This window comes from Entelurus aequoreus, linkage group LG13 (genome assembly GCF_033978785.1).
Source record: "Entelurus aequoreus isolate RoL-2023_Sb linkage group LG13, RoL_Eaeq_v1.1, whole genome shotgun sequence".
NCBI classification, from domain to species: Eukaryota; Metazoa; Chordata; class Actinopteri; order Syngnathiformes; family Syngnathidae; genus Entelurus; species Entelurus aequoreus.
In genome coordinates this window covers 69,911,902-69,926,344 of record NC_084743.1, presented here as the reverse complement: position 1 = coordinate 69,926,344, position 14,443 = coordinate 69,911,902, and the positions used below count along the sequence as shown (strand labels likewise).

The 14,443-nt window shown below is 39.7% G+C and overlaps 1 protein-coding gene across 1 annotated transcript; it reads right to left on the bottom strand.

Moving 5' to 3' along the window:
- LOC133663042 (thiamine transporter 2-like) lies at nucleotides 1-14,167 on the bottom strand. The gene is made up of 7 exons (XM_062067223.1): nucleotides 14,162-14,167; nucleotides 13,868-14,033; nucleotides 13,489-13,717; nucleotides 13,145-13,308; nucleotides 8,833-9,025; nucleotides 8,628-8,769; nucleotides 1-156 (listed from the first exon to the last, which is right to left on the bottom strand). The coding sequence occupies exons 1-7, from the start codon at nucleotides 14,165-14,167 to the stop codon at nucleotides 1-3; spliced, it is 1,056 nt and encodes a 351-aa protein (XP_061923207.1).
- Nucleotides 14,168-14,443: the final 276 nt, after the last annotated feature.

Here is a 14,443-nt window from a genome sequence, read left to right as displayed (position 1 = left end):
TCAGAAAGATTCAGCATAGATGACCTCTGCAGTGTCATCACGCTCTTTTTCCATATCTGATGGTCCTGGAGAGCTAGGCGTTGCACAAACGGTGTAGACCCCTCGAATCATAAAGAGCGCAGAGATGGCAGCATGGTAGCTCCCATAGATGATGAACTGGAGAGAAAAGAACAAGAATTCATTTGTGTTGCAGTTTTCACACTGTGCAATGCTGAATGACAGCCGCTAGGTGTCACTATGTCCACATCAACTGCTTTCATTTTGGGTTGGGGAAGCCAAGCATCTCTTTATCAAGATATTAGAATTAAAGTTAAAGTACCACTGATAGTCACACACACACACTAGGTGTGGTGAAATTACACTCTGTATTTGACCATCCCCTGGGAGGTGAGGTGAGCAGCAGCGGTGGCCGCGCCCGGAAATCATTTTGGTGATTTAACCCCCAATTCCAACCCTTGATTCTGAGTGCCAAGCAGGGAGGTAATGGGTAACATTTTTTTATAGTCTTTGGTATGACTCGGCCGGGGTTTCAACTCACGACCTACCGATCGAAGTCCAATTTCCATTATCTATTTGGCCCTAAAACGATTACCAAATGATTCATGTTGTTAATATCAAACACACATTTATATATGCTGCATGATAAAGCTAACTGAATTAATCTCTTTATTTGAAGGGCTATTGTAGCAACAGAACCAATAAAAAGAAAATCTAGTAAAATGGAATTAAATAAAGACTAAACCTCAAACCCAAACAAAATACAAAACTATTATAAATATGAATCTGAAAAAAGTGCACAATAAGTCATATTAATACATCAAAAAATATTTATAAATTTTTTTCAAAGTCAAACAGGACATAAAAGTCAGTTTTTGAAGGGCGTAAAAACATTCTGATTATTTTTTTAGTTGTTTTGCTCAAATTTAAAGGCCTACTGAAATGAAATTGTTTTATTTAAACGGGGATAGCAGATCCATTCTATGTGTCATACTTGATCATTTTGCGATATTGCCATATTTTTGCTGAAAGGATTTAGTATAGAACAACGTCGATAAAGTTCGCAACTTTTGGTCTCTGATAAAAAAAAACCTTGCCCCTACCGGAAGTAGCGTGACGTTGTCAGTTGTTCACTCCGTCATATTTTCCTATTGTTTTCAACGCATCTAGAGCTATTCGGACCGAGAAAGCGTCGATTACCCCATTAATTTGAGCGAGGATGAAAGATTCGTGGACGAGGAATGTTAGAGTGACGGACTAGAATGCAGTGAAATACATATTTTTTTTTGCTCTGACCGTAACTTAGGTACAAGCTGGCTCATTGGATTCCACACTCTCTCCTTTTTCTATTGTGGATCACGGATTTGTATTTTAAACCACCTCGGATACTATATCCTCTTGAAAATGAGAGTCGAGAACGCGAAATGGACGTTCACAGTGCCTTTTATATCCACGACAATACATCGACGAAGCTCTTTAGCATGAGCTAACGTGATAGCATCTGTCTCAAATGCAGATAGAAACAAAATAAATAAATCCCTGACTGGAAGGATAGACAGAAGATCAACAATACTATTAAACCATGGACATGTAACTACACGGTTAATAGATCTCAGCCTGGCAAAGCTTAACAATGCTGTTGCTAACGACGCTAAGGCTGACTTAGCAACTTAGCAACCGGACCTCACAGAGCTATGATAAAAACATTAGCGCTCCACCTACGCCAGTCAACCCTCATCTGCTCTGCTCATCAACACCCGTGCTCACCTGCGTTCCAGCGATCGACGGCGCGAAGAAGGACTTCACCCGATCATCCGTGTGGTGGCCGGTGGGCGGCTAGCATCGGCTAACGCGTCTGCTATCCAAGTGAGTAGTCCTTGTTGTGTTGCTACAGCCAGCCGCTATACACCGATCCCACCTACAACGTTCTTCTTTGCAGCCTTCATTGTTCATTAAACAAATTGCAAAAGATTCACCAACACAGATGTCCAGAATACTGTGGAATTATGAAATGAAAACAGAGCTTTTTTGTATTGTATTCAATGGGGAAGGCATACCTCTGTTCCCCGGGCTACGTCACGCGCATACGTCATCCTCCGAAGGCTTTTTCAACCGGAAGTGTGGCGGGAAATTTAAAATTGCACTTTATAAGTTAACCCGGCCGTATTGGCATATGTTGCAATGTTAAGATTTCATCATTGATATATAAACTATCAGACTGCGTGGTCGGTAGTAGTGGGTTTCAGTAGGCCTTTAAGCCTGAAACAAAGATATCAAACATGTACATTTTCTTCAAATTGTGACCCTTTTGAACCCTTTTTGATCAAACAATTCCATGTTTTAATTAGTAAAATAACTTAACAGTCAGTTAGCCACCTCACCGAGAGATCTGACCAGCTCCTTTTATTTTAGGGCACTTATGGTCCAGTTTTGCACACATTTTCATTCATTTAATAAATGTGGGAATTAATTAAACTGTTTCTTATTCGAAATTAATCGTTTTTTTTAAAGTTGCAAGTGATAAACACTTGTTTTCTGAAGCGAGAAGAAATGTAAAACTGCATCAATAAATTAAAGATGCATCAATTATCGATTTTTAATCGAATCGTAGCTCCTGTCTCACCAACTGTAATCTTTTAATGCTTAACATAAGGAGACTCGGAAAAAAATATGTTACAGTAATCGAGACAAGACGTAACGAACGCATGAATAATGATCTCAGTGTCTGTAGTGGACAAAATGGGACACTTTTTAGATATATTATCGAGATGAAAAAAGACTGTTGTAGTAACACTCTTAAAGTGTGACTCGAATGAGAGAGTTGTGTTTGAGTTTATTTGGGTTGAAGATAATATCTACATTCTTTACTTAGTCGCTTTGTGTAATTGTTTTGTTGTCAAATGTTAAGATGATATTATTAAATAAGTGCCGGTGTCTAGCAGGACCGTTAATCAGCATTTCTGTTGTCTTAGCGTTAAGTTGCAAAACGTTGGTGAACATCCATTGTTTGATTTCCTTTAGACACCTCCAGGTGACTACAATCTGGCATGTTGGTTAGCTCTAGGAACATGTAAAGTTGGGTGTCATCAGCATAACAGTGAAAACTAACCGTATTTGCAAGTCACCTAGTGGCAGCATGTAGTTGCTGAAGAATGCAGGGCCAAGAACCGAAACCTGTGGAACTCCGCTCGTTACCTTAACATACTCCGAGGTCACAATGTTATAAGAGATGCACTGCATCCTGTCAGTAAGATAGGAGTCAAGGAAAGGCTAAGTCTGACATACCAGTACGTGTTTTGATACATTCTAATGGAATGTTATGATGGAAGGTATCGAAAGCAGCACCAAGATCAAGTAGCAGCAACATGGATGACTCATCAGCCTCCATAGTTAGCAATAGATCATTAGTCATTTTTGCGAGGGCTGTTTCCGTAGAGTAATTTGCCCTGAAACTGGACTGAAAGGGTTCGCAGAGATTGTTAGACGCTTGTTCATTTAGCTGCTGTGCAGCAATTTTTCAAGGATTTTCGAGATAAAGGGAAGGTGAGACTTCCTGGCTGGTAATTTACCATGAGGTCAGGATCGAGGTTAGGTCTTTTGAGCAGAGGATAAATAACCGCCTTTTTTAATGCTAGGGTAACAGTACCAGAGGAAAGTGATAAGTTAATAATCCTAATATTACAAACAGCTCCTTGATAAGTTTCCAGGAAGTGGGTTAAGTAAATATGTTTGTTTTGTCCCATTTACAAGTCGCAGGAGTCCCTGGAATGTTATTTCTTCAAAAAGAGAGAGATTATTTTGGAGGGCAATGTCCGTCGTACATACATTCGTATCTGCATTAATAGAACCCAGTTGGAATTTCATAAAGTCATCAGCCGAGTGGGTGGAGCTACTGAGAGGAGTACTTTGTTGGGTTAGCGATACTACTGTATTGAACAAACATTGAGGATTGTTTTTATTGAAGCAGGTGAGATTGGAGTAGTAATTTATTTTAGCTAAGGTAAGCGTGTGTTTTTAAATTATTAAACTACCACTCCATGCTTGATGGAAAACCTCAAGTTTAGTCGCACGCCATTCTGCCTTCCAGCTTTCTACATGATAGTTTAAGAGCTCTGGTTTGTTCTGTAAACCAAGGGCTGCACCTTTTAGGGGCTTTTTTAGCCTTAGCGGTGCTATTTTCTATCAATGGCATTGCGCAGGGCATCGTTAAAGTTGTTAGTGAGGTTATTGATTGAGCCCACATAATTTGGGAATGGTGCCATTACCAAAGGCAGTAGGCCAGCTAGAGTCGTAGTTGTGATCGCATTAATGTGGCGGCTGCTAAAGCATTGGTTATTAGTAGCTTGTTGACAATGAGTCAGAACTTCAAATTTGATAAGGTAGTGATTGGACAATACTTTAATGTAAGGGAGTACCATAAATTTGTAGGTGGTGACACCCCGGAAGAGGACTAGGTCTATCGTAATACCGTTGCGAGGTGTGGGTTAATTTATTATTTGTGTAAGACCACAGCTATCAATTATAGTCTGGAGCGCCACCCACAAAGGGTCTGACAGGGTATTCATATGGATATTGAAATCCCCCATTATAATTATATTATCTGCGTGCATCACTAGATCAGCGACAAATTCTTAGAATTCACTTATAAAGTCTGAGTAGGGCCCAAGTGGGCGATAGATAACAGCCAGATGGAGAGGCAGCGGTGTGACAGACCTCATAGTAAGCACCTTAAAGGCCTACTGAAATTAAATTTTTTTCATTTAAACGGGAATAGCAGATCCATTCTATGTGTCATACTTGATCATTTTGCGATATTGCCATATTTTTGCTGAAAGGATTTAGTATAGAACAACGTCGATAAAGTTCGCAACTTTTGGTCTCTGATAAAAAAAAACCTTGCCCCTACCGGAAGTAGCGTGACGTTGTCAGTTGTTCACTCCCTCATATTTTCCTATTGTTTTCAACGCAGCTAGAGCGATTCGGACGATTACCCCATTAATTTGTGTGAGGATGAAAGATTCGTGGACGAGGAACGTTAGAGTGACGGACTAGAATACAGTGAAATACATATTTTTTTCCGCTCTGACCGTAACTTAGGTACAAGCTGACTCATTGGATTCCACACTTTCTCCTTTTTCTATTGTGGATCACGGATTTGTATTTTAAACCACCTCGGATACTATATCCTCTTGAAAATGAGAGTCGAGAACGCGAAATGGACATTCAGTGCCTTTTATCTCCACGACAATACATCGGCGAAATGCTTTAGCTACGAGCTAACGTGATAGCATCGTGCTTTAACTGCATATAGAAACAAAAAAAATAAACCCCTGACTGGAAGGATAGATAGAAAATCAACAATACTATTAAACCGTGGACATGTAAATACACGGTTAATGCTTTCCAGGCTGGCGAAGGTTAACAATGCTGTGCTAACGACACCATTGAAGCTAACTTAGCAACCGGACCGCACAGAGCTATGCTAAAAACATTAGCTCTCCACCTACGCCAGCCAGCCCTCATCTGCTCATCAACACCCGTGCTCACCTGCGTTCCAGCGATCGGCGGAAGGACGAAGGACTTCACCCGATGCGTTTGGCGGCCCGGAGACGTAGGTAGTCAAGGTGAGGTCGGCGGCTAGCGCGTCTGCTCTCCAACAAAGTCTTCCTGGTTGTGTTGCTGTAGTCCGCTGCTAATACACCGATCCCACCTACAACTGTCTTCTTTGCAGCCTTCATTGTTCATTAAATAAATTGCAAAAGATGTCCAGAATACTGTGGAATTATGAAATGAAAACAGAGCTTTTTGTATAGGATTCTACGGGGTACCATAACTTCCGTTAAACTGACTTCATCACGCGCATACGTCATCATACCGCGACGTTTCAGCCGGATATTTCCCGGGAAATTTTAAATGTCACTTTATAAGTTAACCCGGCCGTATTGGCATGTGTTGCAATGTTAAGATTTCATCATTGATATATAAACTATCAGACTGCGTGGTCGGTAGTAGTGGGTTTCAGTAGGCCTTTAAATGACTTAGTATTTATTACTTAAGGTTTAGGTCAAAGTTTTCATTGGATATTAGTGTGACCCCTCCACCCTTTTTAAGGGGACAGGCAATATGTGTACTTTTATAGTTAGGAGATGCCTCGTTAAGCGGAAAAAAATCATCTGGTTTTAGCTAAGTTTCACTGACCTATGATGTTAAGGTTGTTGTCTCTAATGCCCTCATTAACAAAGTTTTGGGAGACCATGATCTGATGTTTAAAAAGCCCATGTTGTAGGTAGTGGGCTGTTTTGAGGCATTTTTGTTAAAAGTATCCGTAGTACTGATATTAATAACGTTACGTTTATTTTGCGCAATTTGCCTTAAATAATTTAGATCACATCTAGGAATTGATGTGATGAGGATTTTGAGATTCGCTTGGTGCTGCGATAGATTTAACGTGTCATAATTGGCCACCTCAGTAGAATGCATGTCCACCTCTGGCACAGTCACTACAGAAAAAACATCATGTGAGTTATGCATTATTCTACGAGAAATGCTGTGTGTGCAGGAATTTTCCAGCCTGGCACTGGTTAGTTCTAGCTTAACTGACCCCTCTCCCGGGCTAACAGACACTGTAATTGCCTATGTCTGAGCCTGCTCTAGTGTAGTTTGTCAAGTGTGACTCAAATATTAATCTATATTTTTGGAAAGAATGATGACGCCCTTCCGGTTAGGGTGAAGGCCGTCCCTCCTCAGCAAACCTGGTTTAACCCAGAAAGAGGGCCAATTATCAATAAATGTTAGTCTTAGCCAGCCACTTGTTCAGCGAGACTAATCTGCTATATCGCTCATTGCCTCTTGCAGGCAGGTGGCCAGAGACAAGAACTCGATGCCAAGACATCTTTCTAGAGATTACAAGTCTGAGCTGTGTTCCTCTTTGTAAACACTGACTGTCTCTTCCTAGTGTCATTGGAGCCGACGTATACAACTATGTTTGCGTAGCTAGTGATGCAATTAGCCTGTCGTACGTGTTTACTAGGCCTGTTGCGAGTCAGTTCCCTAAGACTCGCTTCAATGTTGGGTGCTCAGGCCCCGGGAATACACTTAATTATGGCTGGTTTACTAAGCTGTATGTTCCGGGTGATGGAGTCCCGTATGACTAGGGTGCGGTATCCGGTAGACTGGGGTGTAGGACTAGCTAAAGGGCTAAATCTATTATGCGTCTTAACCGGTTCACCGTGGCTTGTAGGCCGCTTAGGGCTGCTACAAACTGGGCTAGTCAGCTCGCTACAGCTAATGCTAGCAGATGTGTCCGCAGCGTCTAAAGTTACAAAATTACTCTGCTCTAACTGGCGGACACGGTCCTCTAGTAGCGCCAATCTATCCATGAGAACTACCTACTCAGTGACCTAGTGGTTAGAGTGTCCGCCCTGAGATCGGTAGGTTGTGAGTTCAAACCTCGGCCGAGTCATACCAAAGACTATAAAAATGGGACCCATTATCTCCCTGCTTGGCACTCAGCATCAAGGGATGGAATTGGGGGTTAAATCACCAAAATTATTCCCGGGCGCGGCCACCGCTGCTGCCCACTGCTCCCCTCACCTCCCAGGGGGTGATCAAGGGTGATGGGTCAAATGCAGAGAATAATTTCACCACACCTAGTGTGTGTGTGACAATCATTGGCACTTTAACTTTTAACTTTAACTTTAGAATATTGTACGAAGAGCAGGGAGCCATATTCGTATTGTTTCTTTCACAGAGTTGAGTTTTTGCTGTTTTCGGAGCAATAGCGAAGAGAATCAGATTATCTGAGTGATGGAGCAGGGCAATTTGCTTCGTCCTGCTCCTTTTCAGACGTACACCACATTTATTTGTTTCTTATTAATTACATAGATGGTTTGTTGTTTTTAAAAATACTTATGCGAATTGAATTAAAATAAATAATAAAATAAATGTTAAACGCACATTCATAACAATTGAAAAGTGTGACATAATGGCAATAAAACTATTCTGATTCTGATAATTTGATTAAAAGGCCTTTTAAGGGTTAAAACAAAAAACCCTTTTGGTATTTTTCTATAGGGATGAAGTTCACTGAGAGATTTGAGCAAAAAAATAGAAGCTGAAAACCATATGAATCCAAATTGTGTTTATGCCCGTTTGAAATATAATATGTATATGTCCCGTTTGGCTTTGGGGTATTGTCAAATAACTACCGTAACTACCAGTGTGCCTGTGAATAAACTGGAAATTGATTTTTAAAAATGTAACATGAAAAAAACATCTTAAAAAAATCATGTAGTTAGTTAATCATGTAGGGCCAAAAAACAGCAAAAATGTACAGAGGACAAAAAAGTTAGCATTTGTCCCTTGAAGGTTATAGACAACAAATGGAACTAAACACAATTGAACCACAACACCATTATTGAATGAAAAAGTAGTCTTTTTCCGACCTTTAGCACCACTCTTAAAACATGTTGAGGCCCCATTTCGGTCTTTAATATTGCTAAGGTTTGATTGTTTCCAAAATGAACCCTCTTTGTTATTGGGGGGGAAAAAACGTATGCCTAAATTGACCTGTGGCCCTGAACAACCTTGTGTTCATGCCAGTGACCCTGCCTGAAGATGTTTGCACATACCTGCGTCTCAATGTCCACCCCTAACGTAGCTTCATCGACAAAAATAAGCGTCATGACGGTCTGCAGCACCAGTGCCACAAACGTGTTGATCCCAAACGTCAGAGCGTAACATTCCAAGGAGAGGTTGGCAGCAATCTGAAATCTGAATGGAACACAATGTTTTATGTTCGGATTAAGCGACTCTTCCCCCTGCAGTGAAACCTACGTGGTGACGGTGATGAGGAGCATGTAGCAGGATTTGAACAGCGCGTAGCCAGCATAGCAGGCCCAGATGTTGCTGGTGAGCGCTGTGAGAAACACGGCGCCTGCTCCGATGGCTGAAAACACGCCCAGCGCCAACTCTCCCCACACGGTCCAGTTCACCTTGATGTGACTGACTGACAAAGCCGCCGCAGCACCTGATAAATACACGGCTTGGTTAGTATACCAATAAAAGTGCACTCCCGTTAGCTGTTTTGTTAGCCACCTAGTGTTTGCTGGATGTTACGATTTAGAATGCATAATAAACAGAAAAAACATAAAGATTGTGTATGATAGGCAAAATTCCCCAAAAGAGTGCAGTTCCACTTTAATGTCAATGCGCTTGTGTCTTCCCATACACTGCCACCCACTGATGATGTAACTGCAAAAAAAAACCTGGGAAAAAATGGCAGACAGAAGTACTTGGGGGGGATTATCTGTCCACTCCCACTATTCTAGGAGAGCCTTGTAGGTATAAAAACATCAAAAACCTATGGAGCAAAACAATTAGAGATGTCCGATAATATCGGCCTGCCGATATTATCGGCCGATATATGCGTTAAAATGTAATATCGGAAATTATCGGTATCGTTTTTTTTATTATCGGTATCGTTTTTTTTTTTTTTTTGTTTTTTTTTTTATTTTTATTTTTTTATTAAATCAACATAAAAAACACAAGATACACTTACAATTAGTGCACCAACCCAAAAAACCTCCCTCCCCCATTTACACTCATTCACACAAAAGGGTTGTTTCTTTCTGTTATTAATATTCTGGTTCCTACATTATATATCAATACAGTCTGCAAGGGATACAGTCCGTAAGCACACATGATTGTGCGTGCTGCTGGTCCACTAATAGTACTAACCTTTAACAGTTAATTTTACTAATTGTCATTCATTACTAGTTTCTATGTAACTGTTTTTATATTGTTGTACTTTCTTTTTTATTCAAGAAAATGTTTTTAATTAATTTATCTTATTTTACTATTTTTTAAAAAAAGTACCTTATCTTCACCATACCTGGTTGTCCAAATTAGGCATAATAATGTGTTAATTCCACGACTGCATATATCGGTTGATATCGGTATCGGTTGATATCGGTATCGGTAATTAAAGAGTTGGACAATATCGGAATATCGGATATCGGCAAAAAGCCATTATCCCTAAAAACAATTAGTAAAATTTCTGAATATGGATTTTATGATCTGAGTGATAATGTGTCCACTAAATTGGACATTTGCAGCGCTGGCTAAATTTTAACTGCCATTTATAATATTAAAGTGAATTTGTTGTTTTTTTGAAAATACTTAATCTGCATTATTGGCTACAAATTCTATTATTTTTTTGTTAGTGTGTAAATTTACCGGTACTTATACTAAAAAGATTGCGGCAATATTTCAATGATTCAAGGAACTTTATTGTCATACCAGCACACATGAGATTAGTAGCCAAGGTCCCAGGTTCAGCCCAATGACAACCAGAAGAACAATAGTATGTACACAATAATATTAACAAAATTAGATATAACTAAAGTAGGTAATAAATAGCATAGGTTAACATGAATAGATTATTAACAGAAAAATGTAATGTGATCCTCTAGTGCAAATAGGATGTAGATATAAATATTAAAATAAAAATGTAAATATCAGTGCCATCTCATTTCAAAATTGTTATTTTTGAAGTCCAAAGGCTTGATGCTTTTATAATACATTTAACAATAGTGTAATATGTGAACATTTTTGAAGAAAATTGAAAACATACTTATTTTTGTTCTTTAAAACTTCTAATGCAGGTCGTTCACTCTAGTGGACCTGTCACCTAATTTTTTTATATGCATGGAACGTATGTTTGTGCATCAAAGTCTTAAGTTTGTTGTATTTTGGCTTTAAGTGACATGCAAGTGTCCAACTGCACTCTTTCAAGGGATGGGTAGCTTTCACATTTGAATCGATATTGTACCAATTGTCGGTACTTCTGTGTGTGTGTTCATGAGTTAATAAATGTTGATTTGTTTTAAATTGACATTTACCAGTGTGCTGATGAACACTTCTAAGTCCCATTTGCAAGTATTATACAGTTGACTTTGCATGCAGTTGCAATTCCAAGACGTTAGATGGCAATAGTGTATAGACTACACCGTGTGTTTTTGTCATCAGGAAGTAGTCTTTGTCATTTAGCTGAATCCAGTCTTAGCGGAGTCCTACAAAGTGTTTGCAGTGTAAATATTGTACTTATTTGATTATATTGCATTTTAGGCTATGTTCAGACTGCAGGGTCGGATGTCCAATTCCGAATTTTTGGTCAAATCCGATCTTTTTAGTGGCCGTTCACGTTACAAAAAAAAGTGATTTCTAATGTACTGTATATGCAATCTGACCCGCATGCAGATCTGACGTCATGACGTCGCACGCACTGTTTACGTAAGTAAAAATGGCTTCAACTCTTAGAACTCGAGTCGGTCTCTGTACTGGCACATTTTGTGGCAATTTCAAGGATTTTGTGCATTCAAAACCCGAATTTTTGTGCGTAGAAGATTAATAAGGAAGAGGACAAGTATTTCGGCTCTGGCAGTTTTACGCATACTTGCCAACCCTCCCGTTTTTAGCGGGAGAATCCCGATATTCAGCGCCTCTCCCGACAAACTCCCGGCAGAGATTTTCTCCCGACAAACTCCCGGTATTCAGCCGGAGCTGGAGGCCACGCCCCCTCCAGCTCAATGCGGACCTGAGACTGAGTGGGGACAGCCTGTTCTCACGTCCGCTTTCCCACAAAATAAACAGCTTGCCTGCCCAAAGACGTCATAACATCTAGGGCTTTTATAGAGTGCACAACTGCACACACAACAAGGAGACGAAGCAGAAGAACGAGGAAATTACAGACATGGCGGTCGAAATGATATACTCATCATGAACGGAGAAGTTAAACAGGACAATACTGCCATCTAATGGATAACCACTGGGACACTGAAATTCAAGTATTTTATTTTTTTTCTATGTAAATAAAATAAAATAAAATAAAATAAATATATATATAGCTAGAATTCACTGAAAGTCAAGTATTTCATACATATATATATATATATATATATATATATATATATATATATATATATATATATATATATATATATATATATATATATATATATACACATATATACACATATATATATATATGTGTATATATATATATATATATATATATGTGTATATATATATATATATATATATATATGTATATATATATATATATATATATATATATATATATATATATATATATATATATGTATGAAATATATATGAAATACTTGAGTTGGGGAATTCTAGCTGTAAATAACCCCCCCCCCCCCCACACCCCCCCACACCTCCCGATATTGGAGGTCTCAAGGTTGGCAAGTATGGTTTTACGGGATAATTTGCTTCGATGTTCGCTTGGGGGAGCAGTCGAAGACGTCAATTCCTAAAACAAATTATTTTCATCGGTTTTCTCCTCCGTTGTCAAATATTTTGTAACAGTCTATTTTGGTGAATAATTATGACACTTACTGCTTTTTGATGACGCTGTGGTCGGATGAATGCGACCTGAGCGAGGAAGCGTTCACATTGAGGACGCATCGCATATATATACACAACATTTTTATCCACATACGAAACAGGCCTGGGTCAGATATGAGGAATTCGGATTTGCACTGTTCACACGGACATGAAAAAGTCCGATACACAGGTATGTTTTTGGGCAAAAAAATCTGAATTGACCTGCAGTGTGAACAAGGCCAGAGTTGTAGTTTTTATTAGCAAATTTAGAGGTGTAAAAATCGCTAATACTTATTGGTAGCATGTCTACGTCAAATGCAATGTAAATTAGCATTGAGCGAGCACGTTTAGAAAAGTGGAGCCTTTGAGTGTTTTCTATCGGGCATGCTTGCTGTGTTGGCATGGAAAACTGCAACATTACCTCGCGGCAGTTTGGCTAAGGCCGCTCTGAGTGCTGCTTGAGGGCTTGTTTGCCTGCCATGTTTTTGAGTTGCGTGCAACAAAGGTATCGCACTATTGCACAGTTTGATTTTTTAAATTTGGTCGTTGCCTTAAAAAAAAAAGAACCGAATTCGGTACTCTTCTCCCTCTCAAAATGTAACTAAACTATGAAAAAACTCTCCGTATGATGCACACGATTCTAAAGAAGTAAACATATTGTTACATCACTGACATTTCTGGCAGTATATTAAATCATATATTCATCCAATAATTAAAACATTACTTCAAGCAGTCTCACCAACAAGAGAACATGCGGCTTCTACACCTCCGTTGTAGACGGATGATGTGGCAGATGGTTCAATGTGGTCCCACATTAGTTGGATGTAGTTCATGATTTGTGTATACCCAGCTGTGGCCAGAGCCCACCAAAGGGACCAGTAGATCAAATGCCTGCAAATGTAGCATTAAGACAAGAAATGATAGTTATTAATTCACATGATAGAAAATGTAGTTGGCTTTAAATTGACATGTGCATGTAGGTGTGGATGGACAAAGAACAGAAGAACATGCCTGGAGGAGTACGACTCCCTGAAGCTTTGCCAAAGTAAATGACCCGCATTGACAATATTTTCCCCGCCGCACCAGCCAGTGCTGTCGTTATGCTCCATCTTCCGTTTCCCGGAGCCAGCGTCCGACACCGTTTCATCAGCCGCTCCCACCGGCCTCGTCTGCTGTGACTTTTGGCCCAAAGCCACAGCTTTCCTCCCTTTGAAGAACATGCTCCTCTTGGGCTTTGGCAACCAGAAGGAGAGGAGAAAAGCCACGCTTACGACGCCCAGAGTGATGGCATTGATGTGGAAGTAGTCTAGGCCTGTTGGTGAGAAATCACACTTTTCACACAGCCTACTCAAAATTCCAAAGCGTTCAGGACATCTTTTGTAATTCTCTTTGCAGTTGCATGCTGAAAGACACAATCTGCCATATTTTTAGTCCTGTTCATTGCCAGATTTGAGAGCCCCACCTGCCAGTGAGATGAGAATTTGACCCAGGCCGGCACCAAATGTGTACCCAAAAAGCACAGCGCTTCGGAGGTAACCGGTGGCTCTTTGGTAATTCTCCATGGGAATGATGCTGTAAATGTAGGAAAAGTAGGCCACGTCTGAGGCTGTCACAACCGCATAGCTAATCTGTCAGGGAAAGGAAAGGCTTCAGTTCATAACCCAAACAATAAATCCTTGAGCATTTGATTTTTTTTTTTATACTAAAATTCTGGCAACAGAGCTCCTGTTTTGTTAGTTTTTACAGTATAACCTACAGTCATTTTTACAGTGCATTACTGTAAATGGAAAAAGGGTGCCACTGTATCCTGGCGTTTGAGCTGCCTTTATTTTTACTGTAAAAACTGGTTGTTTTTACAGTGCATTACTGTAAATTAAAAAACTATACCACTTTTGTTTTTATGGTAAAATTCTGGCCAATGATCTGTCAGTTTTTTTCTCGTAAAATCTTGGGTCGTTTTTACAATGCATAACAATAAATGGAACAATGGTACAGCTGTTATTTTTACAGTAATGTTCTGGCAACTAAACTACCAGAC

What these genes read in the sequence shown, in the direction of transcription:
- LOC133663042 (XM_062067223.1), bottom strand. An exon ending in CATAACGACAGCACTGGCTG is followed by an intron (nt 13,309 to 13,488) that starts GTGCGGCGGGGA and finishes CTTGTCTTAATG; the next exon opens with CTACATTTGCAGGCATTTGA. An exon ending in GGGTGGACATTGAGACGCAG is followed by an intron (nt 157 to 8,627) that starts GTATGTGCAAAC and finishes TTTTCTCTCCAG; the next exon opens with TTCATCATCTATGGGAGCTA.